Below are 18,768 nucleotides of genomic sequence, written 5' to 3'. Positions count from 1 at the left end.
TAGAGAAAAATGACACCAAGGACAGCATATGCCAATTTAGCTTTAGGGAGTTTTCAGGCCATACATTAACTCCTTCCACACTCCACCTGTTTTTAGGGTTAAAATAGAAATGCTCCTTTCTGGAGCTTAATGATCTTGTATTTTGCAGACAATGTTTCTGATGGAATTACGATGAATTGGGAAATAGTGATCACGTGTTTGTGTTCATAAGAAGTGTATCATGAACTGTGGCTTATACTAAAACTACTCTAATTGGTCCAATTTTTATTTCTTAGAAACAAATTGTTGAAGAACTAACGCCAGTTTTTAATGATCCAAAACAGAAATAAATGTTCTAGTCTATTACCGTCCTATATGGAATAAGTCAATATTAAAGCTAATTAACCCTTTTCAAAGGCATTTTGTCCCAGGTTTTTATTTAATGGTTCAGTGCTGCTTCAAGCATGGATCAAGCTGGATAAGCTCCATTTAAAAAATGGCCCATTTTGAAAACAGTTTAGCAGCTCACTATGACAACTATATTTATCAGGATAAACTTGACTTTTTCAACTGTATAAATAAGTGACCACAGTTTCTTAAAAGATCCAACAATAAAATAGATGATGGTTTCTTAAAAGATCTGACAATAAAACAGAGATTAAGGAAAATAGCCAAATCTCTTTAGTAACATTATAACATTATAAAAACTGATTTCATTTATTACTTTTTAAAAATATTTAGCTTTAGAAATATTTTCAGGTTTTTACTTTTGGGGGTATTCCTAATGGGGGTTCAGGGTGGTCCCCGTATAAGTTATTTCATTCTAGGTCACATGTGAAATGAAAACCTAAGATTTGTCCTTTTTGGAAGAAGCCATGATTTTTTAATAGTGTTCAAACACATAGTGCGAAGCCCATACTTCTCAGGCCATAAATGACTACTTTGACATATGAAATCCTATGAAAATTATATACATTATTTAAAGAATTTGGCATTCTTCCCCTGTGCTATAGTAGCAAATCACAGAATATACTTTAATATCAAGCTATTTTTGACTTATAAAATAGATGATATATTTTGTACATGAATTAAATTCTTCACAGTACCAGAGGAATTAATTTTAATGTTATGAAATTTTGATTAGCCTGCTGTAAAATCAGAATTGTTTACCGCAAGTGTCTGGGTTCTGACTCTTATAGTCTTTCCAAACAGATAATGAAATGAACTGGGAATGGGGGTGGTGGGGTGGCAGAGTAATTTATGAAAACATGGTACACCATAATTTTGCCATTTGTCTGCAATAAGGATGGCAAATGATTCATGGGATAAAATGAAATATTTCTCACTGTCATTTCAATGGATCTAAGATTTACAGCTTCTCAACTTGGATAGGAAAAACTCTGTATGCAGAAAAATGAACTGCAAATCAATTAATGATGGAGATGGAAAACAAAAAATGATATTGAAGCAAAGGTGAGAAAAATCTAAGCAAGAAATTAAAAGGGGAGACGTGACTATTTACTTTGAATCTTTGGAGGCAGGAGGTAGCAGAGAGGGAAGCCTCTGTTTAAGAGGGCATTAAGGTCAGGTTAAAGAATAGTGATATGTTGATTGAGGTCATTACGTTTAGATCACTTAGACAAACAATAAGATAGCTTTTAAAGCAAAATCAGATATGCCTAAATTGGATTTAAATAATAAATTTAGACCTAGTTTTATAGTATAAGACTAAAACAAATAAAGAAATTCTGTGGTTATGAAAGATTTGCCTCCAATTCAAGATTGTCCTTAACCAAAACTATTATTTTATAGGCACCAGGGCCAAAGCATATACATATATATGTATTTCACACCTCCCAACTGCTTGGTACAATGAAGGAAAGCTAGCAGCAGCAAATGAAAAAACTGATCCTAGGCTCTACAGGAGTCACTGTACTTGGAAAAGGAGAGCAGGGATGTCTGCTGTAGGCACAGACCATGGGCATGAATGGCTCAGAAGCTGGTGGAACTAGTTGTAGTCTGGGTCATGCACTAATAATCAAGGTAGGTACTATGAAACTCAATCCTCCCACCTCCTCTACTGAAAGATGATATACTACCTATGACTACAGCATACAAACCTTAACCTCCCTAGATTGAAGCAACTCCAATGTGAATACAATTAACAGGGAACAGACGGTAGGGTACGCTGAGCAATGCAATTCAAATGCCAAATGTGGAGAACAAAGATGGTCCTGATAATTCTGCTAAAGTAGTATTTTGCTTAGATCACATGAGTCTTATTATTCTGGACCAGGTATTTAACAAAATATAAAGATATCTATTACTTTTTGCAAAGAGCCCAGGACCCACAGGACTACCTCTGGTATCATCAAGGCTCAATACATCATGTTCTGTGCCTGTATTTCACAAGTTAGGCAGCTAATTAGAGACCTAAAATACAAAACACATGCACAAAAAGCTCATCATCTCTGTCTCCTATACAGAATTTGTTTCACTATGAGGGTGCCAGATCAATTTAAAACTTTCGTTGTTTCCTTCCTTCATAAGTCAAATGTCATCAGGTGAAATCTGACACCAGGGACAGTACAGTGTTGACAAAGATAGTAAAATATTGATGCTAGTATCATATTTTTTTGATGACCATACATTTTATACAATTGGGAGCAATATTTTGATAAATTAGATATTAAAAAATTTTAAAGCACTAACAGATTTGATAAGCTAGATCAACATAAAATGTTTTAAGCTGCCATGTATTTTTTTCCAGGCACTGAACAGTTTCTTGTTCCAAGTCTGTCTGGGAACCCTTGCTTTGGGGTATTCTATACGATTTCAAAGAACCTTCAGAAGCTCACACATGCCTTTGGGCATGCAGAACCAGGAGGCAGCACATCTAAACCACAAATGGAGAATATACTCCATCTACGTGTGTAAATTAAACCCCATAAAATAACATGGGCATTATAAAATTTGTGTTAAAACTGATAACAGCTTTACTGATTTACTGACAATGAAAATATATAGCATTTTTTTCTGTCAGAGCATTTATCAACACTTGGCAACCCTGCACTAACTTGACATGTAAGATGATCAAAATGGATTATGTAATCTTTCCCATTCATTTCTATTGATTTTAGTTATGATAAAATTCATCAGTGTGCCTGGGAACACTTAGGCTGAAAGGCTCTGGTAGATTAAAAAAAATAAATAAATAAATAAGGAAAGAAAAGGAAAAAAGAATTCAACTGAGTTATAATAGGATGAATGTAATTGTAGAATAGGATTGCACAAATACAGAAGTCATGCCCTAAAGGCTACAGCAACAAATTAATACAAATAATTCTGGCAGTCTTATAAAATTACATCTATCTCTGTAGATATTTCACTTTTGTGTCATCAAAAACACAGTTTGTAAAAATATTTTCAAACTTTTTTTAAACTTCAACAGTAATCAAAGTTATCTGACTGCAAGTAACATCAAAATGCTAGCAAATAGACCATTTTGATCAGTTTTATTGATTCATGCTTCCAGTTCTTATTCAGTTAAAAACAAGGCACATTAAATACATCCTCCTATTGCTCTATAAATGCATGCAGCTCATTCTGTGTATGAAAAGTAATAAATAATGGCCATAAAACACCAAGACAGTTATAAAAATGACAACCCAGCCTCAAACATAGTATTTAACAGTCCAGTCTAGAACAATAACCCAACACGATACATAAAAGTGCCACATATGAAAACATGCGGTGTGTATATCCACTCTAGCACTGAGCTTACATTTGCTATTTAAAAACATAGTAGGGCTTTTTCACTCCTTCAGAAAGGTTGACATGATGCAAACATCGCAAGTTATAGCATCATTGACTTTAATATTACATTCATATGCCAAAAATCTTTACAGATACATAAGAGAAAAATAACATCAATGATGACTCCTACAGTATATTTAGTAAAAGTGAGAATTAGTTTTTTGTTGTACAAAAGAGGAAGCTACATATTTTGAAACAGACAAAGCAAAGCCAGAAACTGAAGCAGGTTAGAGAGCATGCATTTAATAGCAGAAATCCTAAAGTTACACTCAGTATAAATTGATTGAAAGCAAGAATATTGCAAACAGCATGATGGATATGAGGCAGACAACCTTGGCTTAACAAATAATCCAGCATTATCATTATTGTTATGACTGTGGTGGGGGCTATTTAAAGGAGTATCCAACTCTCCAGCACAGATGGGGGTTCCTTCACCTGAATCCCCTCAAAGGCTCTTGAAATAAATCACTTGATAATAAAAGGCAATCCCTGCATACCCACCCCGACCCCAACAGAATCAACTGATGTCAAGTTTATATGCAAAGGGAAAAAATTTCTTTTGTGCTTGGAATGAATTTTGAAGAAGCTTATTCCCCCCTATTGCTTGTCTCCCTTTCTTAAATCAGGTAAAGAAGCTGTACAGGTTTAATTAAGAGCTTATACAAAATGCTGGGGTGCTTTATTCACAGTAACGGCTTGAAATCAGTTCATTTCCAAATTGAGTCTCTGGGATTGGTGAAGGACTCTACATTTTAGAAATTAGCAGATTTAAAGTAAAAGCAGATATGCTCAAAAGAAGAAAAGTGTGCTTTTCTTTGTCCTTAAAGGAACTTCATTCATAGCAAAGCATGCACAAACAAGGCCTGTTTAACAAACACAGATCTGCCCGGGCCCTACTGTAACAGAATCAGGGAGGGTACAAGTCATCGTTATCTTGATCTAACTAGAAAGAGAAAGAGAGAAAAACAGAGAGAGAGAGCACAAATGTACCATATTGTGTATATCATCTGGGATATTTTAAAGGACAATTTATCTACCTATTAAGTGTCACTGGGTTCTAAACAATGAAACTTGTTATCTGGATAGCAAAAAACACTAAGTTGTAAAGCCACAAGCTTCAATTACTTTAAAAAAATGAAAAAGCCAGTGTAAAAATTCACACTTTGAAAGAAAAAAGTTCACAGTGATACCTGGGAGCATCACTTGCTCTGTTTTAGGATTTCCCTTAGGAAGTGGCAAGCGTCTGAAACCTCATTTAAAAACAAAATGAGCTAAGATGCTGTCTTTCTCTGCAGTTTCTGTTTCTTTCAGAGGTGGTGGGTGAGTGCGTAGGTGAGTGAACCTCCAGTGTTTACATAGTGACATACAGGCTCAGAATCCACTTGAATAAGGCGTAAAGATACTCTGCAGTATTGACATAAATAAAAATAACAGCAAAAAGTGTTTTATGTGCCAGTTTAAAAAACTAAGACTTCAAGTCTCTGCAATAAAAACCTGCCATGAAATAAAGTGTTACATCTCCTATTAGATGCAGAACCTGATGTTAAAAAAACAACAAAAAAGTAAGTAGTTAACTTTACAAGAGGAAGTACGATTAATAAATATTCAGATAACTAGTTAAAATGCCACCAAAATGTAGCAAAAGCATCCCAAACTGCATTACTTGTTAAATTCAATACACACTGACTTTTGCTTTGGACTCTGTGTGTGTGTCGGGATGGGGGTTGGTGATTATTTTTCCATTTTTGTTTTTGGTTTACTGAGAATATTTCCATGGAGTACAGAAGGGGAAAGACTTTAAGCAACCATGATGACCTTGGAAACTGGTTATGTGCCTTATTTAACATATAATTATAATTAAAGTTAACTAAAGTCTATTCTATCTTCCTTTACTATGGTTGCAAGTACCCCCAAAAAAGATGGTAAGCTAGATTTGACAATACCACATGCTTCAAAATTTAGGCTTGGGAATTGAATCTTTTGTTATCATATGTGGATATATAAAAACACATTTTTAACTCTTAAATGTATTACTACTGTAATAATTAGATAAATTTGGTCTCATCCTATTACATCCAAATTGCCACTTAAATGCTGGTTTTAAAGTAAGAAGAGCAAGGATCTTCCTGGCAACTATAATAGTCAAAGAAAACCAGCAGTGACTGAAGAAAAAAATGAACTGCTGAGATGAAACTATCACTGTAACTCCCAGCAAATGTCAATGCTATCCTTATCTTATACCTGTGATTCTGGAAGCTTTCAGAGTTTCTCTTTGAGACTTGCTCCAGTAACCAGATCTAAACTTTTCCTTCCCTCTCCAGTTAGCCAGTCATGCTCTAGATATAAAAATGTGGAATATTGTTTGCATGAGGAAGGTAGACAAGCTGGAGGAAGATGGGGCTGAGAAATCTCCAGAAACACTATCATTTCAATAGGTAACTCTTTTTAATAACACATGCTGTCTATAAGCTTAATTTCTCCAGAAACACGATCATTTCAATAGGCAACTCTTTTTAATAACACATGCTATCTGTATGCGTGTCACAAAATGTCTCCAACTTTTTTCAATTTTTGCCAAAATATTCTGTTTTTAGAACTCATTTAGAATAAGGGAATAAACAAAAAGAGAATGTGTCACATCTAACAGGTCACAAAACAGATGCAAAACTAATGTGCATTGAAAATGAGAAAAAGAAAAAATATACTTAAAAGCTAGACTGAATGGCAAATACAAATAAAGTACAGCAAATAAAGCTGGCAAATGAACCAACACCTTAAAGTTTTGGAATGTTTTCTAGTGTTAAAAAAGGCAGCTATCCACATTCATTATTTTAGAGTGGTTTCAGTCATCTCTGGTTGTTACATGGTGATTTGTCGTTTCTATGTTTGTTGGCTGTGGATTTACTGCCCAGACTCACAATCCTCCACAACTACGGTCCACTGGAATTGGAACTCTTCTGTCGAGGTTCTCTTCTGCAGTTTTCATTAGTATAGCAAGCCGGCTTCCAGATACCCTTCCTTTTTGAATAGCACTCATCAGCTTAAAGAGAAAATATGCAACAGATTCAGAACGCAGGCCAACTTACTCTCTTCTTCATGGCATCATAATCGTTAGAATTGCAGCAGACAGAGGTAATTAAGTGCTCCATCAAAAACCTTAACAAGTACTACAGCTCAGATAAGAAGAGTCTAATTTTTAAACGTTTCCAAAAGAGGGGAAGAGGCAGGTATTTCAACACTGCCACAAAACGTACATCCATCTAGTAAATCAGCCTGCCTCTAAAAGCAAATCTTAATGCATCATTTTTTGTCCTTTAATGTGCTCAAGGCACTTTTTTTTTTTTTTTAGCAACTTCAAATATTGGATCTTTAATTCCATTTAAAATCTTAAAAAGGAATCTCAGGGATTGAACAAAGACAAACCATGACCTATATTTGTCTACCCTTTTTTTAAATGTTACTGTACTTGACAACTTCGAGTCCCCTAAATCCAAATTCCTTAAAGACTTTTTAACGTAATTTACATTTAATTCCTTGAAAATGGACCCAGAGATCTACCTTAAGAATTAAAAGCACTCTACAGCCCAGATTTTAGCTAATTCATTTTTATCCAATGGATAAAATCAGAATTAGTCTTGAAATTACACGCAGGCAGCGGGCAAAGGCCTTTAATCTGGAAGGCACTTTGCAATTATGAGCATAGGGATTTTTTTCCTTTTCAAGTTTGATGTGGTTTCAACTATTTGCTCTTCTTGATCTCACTTCCCTAATCTTTTTTATTTGTTTTAAAAAGAAAAGATTTAGCTATTCATCATATAAATATATACACACATGCACACACATCATATATATATACACATTATATATATACACACACATTATATATATATATGATGTATCTATGTATGTATGTAAATTCTCAAAATATTTTTAGGGTTATAGCTTTTAGCCTATAGAGACACGTTGCTTAAAAAGAGCTCTGAATAAGAGTCAGAGACATCTGCCAAGGGGCTGGATCAGAATTTCATGACCTTATTAAAAGCTGTTTCACAAGCTATTGCTTATTAGAGATGGACTCCTACATGCAAAAGTGTCATTAAAACCCAGACTTAGAAATAAAGTCATATAACCATGAGATATCTATAGTGATCCTTCTGTGAAGATTAATGAAAAACCGTATCTATATTCAAAAAATATATTTAATGGGATAAACATGGGCTCTTAGTCTGCAGAAGAGCAAAATATTTAAAAAAACTAAAAAAACCCTTCAAATATACTTTACATCTGAGGAATGATGTAACATAAGCAATGCTGACATCTAAAGACGGAACAATTTATTGTTTATTGCTTTGTCTCTGATTCCAGGAAGACCTGCAAAGTTTATCAGAGCTAACACAACTGACAAAGCTAGAGGTTTTTTAAGCCATAGACAGTATATGATGTGCCAACTTCTAAAAACTCAAAGTTTTCTTTAAACACTACATGTATCTAGAAACCATATTACAAGAAAAAAATAACATTTGGGTGTGAATATATTTCATGAGGAATATGGTCAGCATTTTAAAGTTGAAAATCACACTGTGTATTTGTTCTTAGTAAAAGCATGAATAGTCCCTTTCATTTGGAATTGGACAAAAAATACTCAATTATTTAAAAAAAAAACTCTACAAGAAAACCTGCAGATAGTTTCAATTATCTCCTGCTTTTAACTCAACTGCATTCAAGAAAATTACTTAAAACCTAAACCACATAGCATATTCATAAAATCAGATTCTTATTGTTTCTAAAGTGCCATGTCTTTCAACCCTAAATTATGCTGTTTATTTACAACACATGAAATGAAGCACAGGCCATTTCTTTGAAGAAAAGTTTTCTAACATTGTGAGGGCAACAATAAAATATTCTCCAGAAAAACTACACAAAAAATGCATTAAATGGTGTTTTAATTCCCAAGCATAAATTTTAAATTTAATTTAAAATGTGTATTTAGTTAAACAGTAAGCTAAAGAACCAAACATTCTTTTTTGTAATGCTGGACACAACCTGTGAAAATTTTCTGCATTTAGATTCAACAATGCTCTTATCTGCAGCTCATCTCCAGAGAGACAATTACCATTTCCTTTGCCTTGATCTTGTTTGTTTAACTTGACACAGTGAAGAAAGGGCTGACATTGACCAAAATCCCCAGCATTAATTTATTTCATGTTCAGCATTCATCATTGCCATGGTGCAAGCAAGACCTGGCATTCATTTGAAATACCTGCCCAAGAAGCACTACAGAAAAAAACCTAGCTGCTTGGAAACCCAATACATTCTTCATATGATCAGAGTCATATGGACAGTTAGAAATAATGTATGGGTTTGTTGAAATTTCTTTTAAGAAACGATATGTAGCATCCAGTTTGAAGTTAAAGTAACAAAATTTATTTCCTGCATGATTACAAAGATTAAACAACAGAGCCTTGAATAAATTAACAATTGGAAATGGAAATACTTAAATTATGTGGTCTTGACCCCAAAATACAAGTTTCCTTCCTTATGTTTTTCTAGTTCTTTATAATGACAGAATCTAATCACTAAATTCTCAAATGAATATGATTCATTAGTGAATAGAACCATACTTTTTAAAAATTTTCTACATAAAAGATTAGAAATCTTGTGTTGCCTCTTATGAAGTACAGGAAAAGAAAAAGAAAAGTAAGTAAAAGAAAAAGGTCCAGCATTGATATGCCATGGCATACGTCTTTAAAAAGCATGCTTCATATTCAACCCTTTATGATAAATAACTTGGATTTAATCTAAATTGCCCAACATAATGGAATGTTTCTTATACAAAAAGAGGAAAAGAACATGCACCACAGTAGAGCCTTACACTTGAGGGCAGACATATCAACCTCTGCTGGCTTCGAGCTTTCTTCTTCTTCAGAATAATCTGACAATTGTGTGGACTTAAATATCCATTCTTGAACATGCATTTATGATCATGACAAACAAAAGATAAAAGCAAATATCCTTGTTTCCTTTCACCACAACTCACCTGCAAAAATTCATTGAGTTCAACCTGTCCATTTTTATTCAAATCAACTTCATTTAGAATTTCATGGAGTGTATTTTCATCCATTTGGACATTGATACTCTAAGTAAAAGAAAAGCATGGAATAATACAGTTTGATTAAAAATTATGCATATGCTTTGGCTGGGCAAGGAGGCTCATGCCTGTAATCCCAGCACTTTGGGAGGCCAAGGCAGGCAGATTAGTTGAGGTCAGGAGTTCGAGACCAGCCTGGCCAACATGGAGAAACCCCATCTCTGCAAAAAATATTTTAAAAATTAGCCGGGCATGGTGGTGCGCACTTGTAGTCCCAGCTACTCTGGAGGCTGAGGCAGGAGAACCGCTTGAACCCAGGAGGAGGAGGTTACAGTGAGCTGAGATCGTGCAACACTGCACGCCATCCTGTGCAACAGAGTGAGACTCTGTCTCAAAAAAAAAAAAAAAAGAAAGAAAAAAGAAAAAAAATTATAAATATGCTTTCACTAATGTTACTAAATCTTTTAAAAATTATAACAAAAATATTACTTGTAGAAAACCCTAGATGAGAAAAACATCTAATATCTTTATATTCTTCTAGTATCAGAGGCTGACATCGAACCAAAGAAAATTACCTCTAATACACGCTGAACATCAACAATGGTAATAAAGCCTTTCTGGTCTGCATCAAACTTATGAAATCTCTTCTTATACCTGGAACACAAGATTAAATAATGGAAAAATATACTTACATAGGCCAAAAAAAAAGAGAGATAGATAGACACTTATTATAAGTACCTGTCAATGTCTGAAGGCAGTAGGCTAATTTCAGAGCGATCTGTTAACTGTTCTGATCGAGATTTATAGCCCATTTCATAATATAGAAACTTCCTGGCTGTTTCAAGTTGTTCCTAAAACAGAGATACACACAAAGTTCAAAGATACATGGAAATGTTGATTTTTTTCCTCCTTTTTTTACTGTTGATCTTCAGAAAATGAAGTTGATCCTTACTTATCTAACCAGCACAATTTTTTTATTTCTTCCAGTTTCATTGAAGTATAATTTATATTGAATAAAATGTATCTACTACCATGATTAAGATCTACAGCATCTCCATCACCCTAAAACTTTCCTCATGTCCATTTGCAGCTGATCCCTTCCCATGATCTCTAGCCACAGGCAAACACTGACTGGCTTCTTGTCACCAGAGTTTGCCTTTTCTGGAATTTCTTATAAAAGGTTTCATATAGTATGTAGTCTTTTGTGTTTGACTGCTTTCACAAAGGATAATAATTCTGAGATTCATTTATGTTGCTGCATGTTTCAATATTTTGTTTCTTTGTACTGCTGAGTATTCTTACACAGAAACTGACCGACAAAATCTACAGGATCAAATTCTTGTAGTTTGGTGACAAAAAAAAAAAAGTAATTAAAGGTGAAGATATCTTGGATTTGAACAACTTGGATTTGTCACTATAATGTGACATGAAGTGTGAAGGTATATCTCATGAGATTAGCTGTGCTGAGATTTTGCCACTGGGATTCTGATACTTAGGTGAAGTTACAGAGTCATGAGAAGAAATAAGCTATCCTCTAGTTACTCTTCTTGTTTTCAATGTCCTCAGTGTCAATTAATACTAACTGTTGCTGCAAATATTGTTTTTCTTAGTTTTCATCATGTCATTTTCCCATCTAAAAACTTCTGAAATGACTTTATTGTAGCATATATTGTTCACAAATCTCTTTCCTCATATATATATTATGCTACACACACACACACGCACACATACACATATACACACATATACTTCTCAACTGTATTGATGTGAGTTGGCCATGTGACTTACTTTGGACTGTGGAACATGAATAGGTACAATATATGCTACTTTTGAGTAAAAGCTTTCATGGTAACTTTATAGTTTTGCTTAGCCTCTCTTACTCCTGTGCCATAAGAAGGGCACATCTCAGATGAGATCTGAAGCCAATCTAGAATGTGGAGAAGAGCCACAGCAGCTAACACGCAGCCTTCATGTAATGTGAGGGAAAAAGAAATGCTTGCTGCGATGAACCACTGAGATTTTGAAATTGACTGTTATTGAGTATAACCTAGAACAAGTCTTAAATTCCCCAAATTCCCATCAAAGGATCTTGTGAACTCAATGGTTCCCAAATTCTGGTCTGAAGAACAGTGCCAGTGTGAAGTGAAATGAAGAAAATGAAGCAATGACACATACACTTGCATGAACTGTGTTTATATGTGTTTGGTTATGTTGATGATAAGATCCCTTATTGATTTTTCTTGAGAAGACAAACTTTCGGAAAAAGTGTCTTGCTCAGTCACCCAGACTTGAGTGTAGTAGCACAATCATGGCTCACTGCAGCTTCTACCATGCAGGCTCAATCCTCCCACTTCAGCCTCCCAAGTGGCTGGGATTACAGGCACATGCCACTATGCCTGGCTAATTTTTTATTATTATTATTTGTAGAGATGGGGTCTCCCTATGATGCCTAGGCTGGTCTTGAACTACTGGGCTCAAGTGATTGATTCTCCCACCTCAGCTTTCCAAAGTGCTGGGATTACAGGCATGAAGCACTGTGCCCAGCCATCAGTTGATTTTTCTGACATGATTCCTTTCCTGCTTTCCTTTTCTTAGGAAATAGATACTAGAACCATTCTTCCTTCATGTTCTTAAATAACAAAATTAAAAATTATCAACGTGAATAATTCTCTGAGCTTAAAAAAGTAAATTTAAAATGTGTGTGTTTGTGTGTGTGTATGTGTGCATGTGTATCTCATACACAAAACTTGTCTGTGAAGTCTCCATCTCCAAGGACATTTTTCACTGGCAGATTTTTCACAAGAAAATCCACCAGTGGTCATAAATAAAATTATTTTGCTGTTCCACCACTTTTACCTAGCCATTTTCTACACAACTTGTTCAAAATCCATCTCCTTGGAAATGCCACCTCTGATGCTTCCCTGCAACAACAATTTCTTTCTCGACTTATGGCCCTTCATTGCATGTGTAATTTATCTATACTCCATCAAACAAGGAATTACGGAATTTCAAAGCTGGAAGATATTTTTTCATAAACGGTACTCAATGTACTTCCCTTACCCCACATTTCCTTTATAACATTCCAAAAATGGAAGAACAAAGCCTTTGTCTAAACAACTCTAGCACTGGGGAGGTAACTTAATACTGCTGAAAGTTGCTTCCAATTATTAGAAGGTTTTACAGTGAGATTAAATCTACCTCCTTGAAATTCTTCCAGTTTTGGGGGGATTAACAAATCTTTCCTAGGGTAGAACAAACCTAATGTTTTTTTTTTTTATCACAGCTTAATAAGTATTTAAAGATAGTATCATGTGCTTTCCTCCTTAGAGTTTTCTTTTAGTCTAGAACTACTATATAAAACATTATTTCAAATCCCTATACCATGTTGTATAATTTCTTCCAGACCACAACCGGTTTGTCATACAATACAATTATCAGAACAAAATACAACACTGCAACAGAGATCTGGCAAGTACCTAGAAGGGAGTAACTATCAGCATCATCAATCTAGATATATGATTTCTATTAATGTGGCTTAAGATTGCAATTGGATTTGGGGGCAGCCATGGTCCACTGTTAACGGCTATGCATTCACAGTTAACTAAAACCATATTTCTTTTTCACATGTGCTATTGTTAAGCCTTGTCAAATCTATCTTGAATGGATGGAGTTGTTTTTCTACCTAATGTAAGGTTTGCCATTTATCTCTATTAAATTATATCTAATGAAATTTCACCCATTGTTTCAATCCATCATCAAACATTCACTCTCCCTCTGGTATCTTGTTATTGGTACATCAAAGATGCATGCCATCAACATTGTAATTTAACCATTTGAATCAAGGTAGACTAGGTCAAGATCTAGGACAAGGTGCTTATGACTTACTACCAGAGACCTCTTCTGAGGCCAACACTGTCATTTAACTGGTTATAAATCTACCAATTTTACAGATATCATACGGGACTTTCTAAAATGCTTTATAGAATCAAAATTCCCTAATCTAGCCATCTGCTTGCTCTATCTAAAAAGGAAATGAGGGCCGGGTGTGGTGGCTCATGCCTGTGATCCCAGCACTTTGGGAGGCTGAGGCAGGTGGATCGCATGAGCCCAGGAGTTTGAGACCAGCCCGGACAGCATGGCAAAACCCTGTCTCCACAAAAAAAATTTTAAAAACTAGCTGGGCATGGTGGTGCATGCCTGTAGTCCCAGCTACTTGGGAGGCTGAGGTGGGAGAATCACCTAAGCCTGGGAATTTGAGGCTGTAGTGAGCCATGATCACATCACTGCACTCCAGCCTGGGCAACATAGCAAGACCTTGTCTCAAAAAAAAAAAAAAAAAGAAAAGAAAAGAAAATGATATATCTGAAATGATTTTGCCTAAGTGATTCCTTACTAGCTTCCGTGATCACTATTTCTTGATAAATGCTGATAAAATAAACTTAAAATGTCACAATCTAGAAAACCACGCAAGATCAATGCCAAGACCATTAGTTTCTAGGTTGCAAACTATATTTTTCTTTCCTCTCGTTTTTGAAATTTGGTATTACATTTGCCCATTCTGTCTTCTGGTCCCATTCCTATTTGCTACAGTATTTTAAAGTTCAACAGTAAGCTGATCCCAAGCAAGAGAATCTTAACTGCAAATTCTCTGAGTACTCTAAGGTATAATTTTTCTGGACTGGCATAAAACTCATTCAGAGTAGCCTCCTATTTCAATATCTATTCATTCTTACCAACATTTATATTTTGCTCTTTTCACACATAAAAACAGGGAGAGAGAAGGAAAAAGACATTGGTAGTAAATTATAAATTGAATAGTTCTCCTTACTCTCCAGCATTCAAGAATATGATGCCTGCCACCTTAAGCAATGATCTAGATTAGGTCTTATTTGCTTTTGTTTTTTTCTTCAACTTTTAAACATTACATTTGGTGCCCTGAGTATTTTTTCCCCAACACCCAAACAATACCTGACACTACTCATACACATCCACATTATTCCTGATATCGCTCCTTTCATTGTTGAGCACTTGGCTTCTATCTGTTTTACATTTGGGATTTATCAGCTTGCTTTAATCAGTCACTCAAAGTCTTCACATGCCTCCCATTTTTCCTCCTCATTGGAATCAATTTTGAAAAAAAAATGTATTTTTGTGAGACTCTCAGTCTACTTAAATGTCTTCTCTTTATAGTCTCTGAATGAAAAATGGATCTTTTGTCTGAACATGATAAAATCCACCTTATCAAATCCTATGGGGCAGCATTTCCCAAAATATGTTCTAAGTACTAGCTCCCTTCCTACCCAGTTCTCCCAAAAAGTGAGAATTGGGTCTGTCTCCAATAAGTTCCTTTTTGGAAACTGAAAACATACATAACCATTTTAAAGGTTCTAATTGCAATTGCACTAAAGGAAGTGGTTTTACTTGTTTAACTCAGAATTTCTCTTTTGACCATGTAGTCATCCTTTCACGTATATTAATTTGTACCCTGCAGAACACCATTTGGCAATGTTTTTTTTTTCTCTAAATGTTCCTGCCAACTCCTCTAACAATCCCCAACTCCCTAAGACATTGCCTTCTTCCCTAATCAGTTCTTCCAAGTTGGTTGGATTTTGGTCTTGAGTGACAGTTTCTCGAAATATTTCTCCAAATTTTGGAAACTATGCATAAATGCCAGAGCTATACATGTGTTATAACAACCCAATTAGATTTTAAGATCTTAAAACTATGAGCTATTTAGTATTCTCCTAAAATATTTGGTGTAATGTTCAGTATACAAGTCACTCATTAAGTATTGACTGGTAAAAACAAGCACAATTCATCTACGGAGAGTTATTTATCACCTTGTTCCTCTTTCACTTTTGCAGGTTAAATAATCCCAATGCTTTTAACCTTTTCTCAGAAGTCCAACTTTCTAACCTTTTAATTCTTTCTCCCCCCTCCTTTGTTCTCTCTAGACTGTCCACAGCTCTCATTAATACTCCTACATCTCAGATACTGAGTAATAGCTTTAGGTCTTTATTTATGTTACTTTGTTAAGGGGGATGGGAGAGCATTTCTGAGCACATAAATCTGTTCATAAAATATGAACTGAAGTTAAATCTAGCTTCCTTAGTAGGGCCAAACACAACCAGCTTACAGAATTTTCTTCCTCCTTCCTACCTCCTACAGCCTGAATTCCTAGCATAAAATATGTTCCTGCATATTCAAATCATTCCAACCATAATTTTTGGAAGAACACATTATCCCCAATCCTTCTATATGGTAAAAAGGACTGACAGAAGCACAGGAGTAAGTTTCATTCCTGTGTTGCCTCTGTACGGAGCTTTAGCTAATCAAACTAAAGCTCAAGACTTCTTCAACAGCTATAAACCAGTACAGCTAATGCAGACACAGCAATACAGGATGGAGAAAGCTTATGCTCTAGGATCAGAATACCTGGTTTCAATCCCTGCTTTACAATTGACTGTTGATATAAACTCTGAAAAGAGTCCTACTCTGTGAACCTGTTTTCTCAGCTATAACATGGGGGTAAATTTTATCCCTGTCAGAGGCATGATCAGGATTAAGGAACTCCTAAAATCAAACCCTTTCCTCCCACATTTCCCAGGTGACTGATATGTAATCATCTTTGGAAATCTATACCAGAATGAGAATACTTTAAAAACAGGCCATGTGACTAATTCTTTCCTTGCACTGTCAGCACGTATCATAGATGCCCAATAATGTTCATTCACTCATGCCATGTGAGAACACAGCAATACAATGTTTGTCTATAAACTAGGACACAGGCCCCCACCAGATCCCAAATCTACTGATGCCTTGATCTTGGACTTCCCAGCCTCCAGAACCATGAGAAATAAATGTTTGTTGTTTAAGCCACCCAGTCTATGGTATTTCTGTTATAGCAGCCCAAATGAACTAAGATATACTGTCTTACCTTCTAGGTCAAAACTCCCTCTTGCATCTTCTTACACCTCCTCTAGCCTCACTAGCTATTATTTTCTCTTTTTCCTGGATTCTTCCTTATATCCTATGCTTCTAAACTTTGGTGTGCTCCAGTGCTTGGCCTTTGGACTGTTTTCGTCATCTGACTACATTAACTCCCTATATAAACTCATCCAGTCTGATGGCTTAAATATCAACTCAAATTTATATCTCTAGCCCAAGCCTTCCCTTTGAATTTCACACAGACATATCCAATGATCTGGATTTGTATTAATAAACTGAACTCTGAAGTTGTTAAAGAAGGGACACCAGTTAAGGGGAGGGAAGCTATTGCGGTAATCCATGTGACAGATACCGGTGACCTGAATCAGGGTGATGGAAGTTGGATGTGTTAAGAAACGGTTGAATTCACTTCAACACAAGTGTTTGTTAAAAAAAAAATTAAAAATAAAATAATTTTTTAAATGAGAGGGTTGAATTCAGTTATTTAAACATAAATATGGTATGATTTGCTCATGGATTTAGATAGGGTATAAGAGAATGCATAAAGTATGATACTAATGTTTAGGCTTGAGTAACTGAAGGATAGCTATTTATGACATGGAAAAGTCTATAGGAGTAGTAGTTTTGGGAAGGTAAAAGGAGATCCAAGAGAGGTGGTGTTCCAGAAAGCAAAATATTGTTCAAGAAGGAAGGGGGGAATCAATTGTGTCAAATGCTGCTAATTGGCCAAGTAAAACAAGGACTGCAAGTTAACAAATTTATTGAGTAACATGGAGGTTACTGGTGAGATTGACCAGAGCTAATGCAGCAAAGTGGTGGCAAAAGTGCCTAAATGAAATGGGTTCAAGAGATCCTGGGAGAAAGGAACAGAACCCAATGAATACAGAAAGTATTTTATGAATATATAAAAATGCTTCATTACCCTCTGCATATCACAAGAGTTTGGGTTAATTAAAAAACATAAAGATCTACTTAGCCTAACCCTGTATGTGTGTTTGTGTGTGTGTATATGTATGTATGTATGTGTTGTGCGTGTGTGTGTGTATGCATCTGAGCATCACCAGCTTTTAAAATTTGGAATATAAATATAAAATCTCAAATGACACAAATGATAAGCATTTAGTGCTCAGGAAGAAAAACCACATTTCTTACCAAAGGCACACTAGCAGGAGTTTGCATTTCACTGATTATGTTTCAAGAGTGTTTTCAATGAAAACCAGAAAAGGTTCCATACTACAATCATTATTATCTTTCTTTTTCAGGAATTATGACCGCAAATTTATGAGCATTTTCTACAAGAGATTTTCCATAAACAACTAAATTTAAATGGATATCTTTCCATTTTCCTAAGGCCTAACAATATTAAACACACACAAAGAAAAACTGGTAAGAAATCTAAGGTTATCATCAAAAACTATGCTAGCTTCTACTAACAAATTAAGCCATTCCGCGTTTACAATAGGAATTGTGGTTTTAAAGACTTCTATATAATACCTGCTTCTTATAATCATCCCAATTCAGTTCCCTGCCCATCAGTTCAACAATCCTGGGTAGGGCTTCCTCTGCTGCCTGGACATTTAGAAAGGCCAGGCGAGTACGACGTGAAATCATATCCACAGCAGTGCAGGCATACTCCTTAATCCCATATTTCACCTGAGTTTGAATTAAAGAAAAATTATTAGTTGAGACTCTTCTTTAGAAAATGGGAAATAAAGCTTCACTTAAAAAAAATAAACGTGTGCTTCACAAAGGTAATATTTTTCTTTATACTCTCTGGTCCTCCAGCAGGCATGAGACAAATAGTGGCATCACACAAGTTCTCCATCTGCCTGCCAAAGGAGGTTTGGAAAATGGCAAAAATTGGACAAGAGTTAATGCCTTTTTCCTGAATAGAACCTGGCATAAACATGCAAATTGCGTCACTTCTCATTAACCAT

At 35.3% G+C, this 18,768-nt stretch overlaps 1 protein-coding gene across 6 annotated transcripts in view; it reads right to left on the bottom strand.

The window, feature by feature from the left end:
* Positions 1–3,477: 3,477 nt before the first annotated feature.
* The window catches only part of GPD2 (glycerol-3-phosphate dehydrogenase 2), a 150,926-nt gene continuing 135,635 nt past the window's right edge, over positions 3,478–18,768 (bottom strand). For 5 of the 6 annotated variants that reach the window (XM_003832714.5, XM_003832713.5, XM_008958134.5 and 2 more), the window contains 5 exons: positions 18,326–18,484; positions 10,622–10,734; positions 10,459–10,537; positions 9,833–9,931; positions 3,478–6,835 (listed from right to left, as the gene is read on the bottom strand). In XM_003832714.5, coding sequence (XP_003832762.1) covers positions 6,710–6,835; positions 9,833–9,931; positions 10,459–10,537; positions 10,622–10,734; positions 18,326–18,484 — 576 coding nt within the window. In that variant the 3' untranslated portion in view covers positions 3,478–6,709. The remainder of the gene's footprint in view (positions 6,836–9,832; positions 9,932–10,458; positions 10,538–10,621; positions 10,735–18,325; positions 18,485–18,768) is intronic. The other variant, XR_010109463.1, reaches the window with a different exon arrangement.

This window comes from Pan paniscus, chromosome 13 (genome assembly GCF_029289425.2).
Source record: "Pan paniscus chromosome 13, NHGRI_mPanPan1-v2.0_pri, whole genome shotgun sequence".
Classification (NCBI taxonomy): Eukaryota; Metazoa; Chordata; class Mammalia; order Primates; family Hominidae; genus Pan; species Pan paniscus.
The sequence above is the reverse complement of the archived record's forward strand: the minus strand, read 5'-3'. Positions and strand labels throughout refer to the sequence as shown.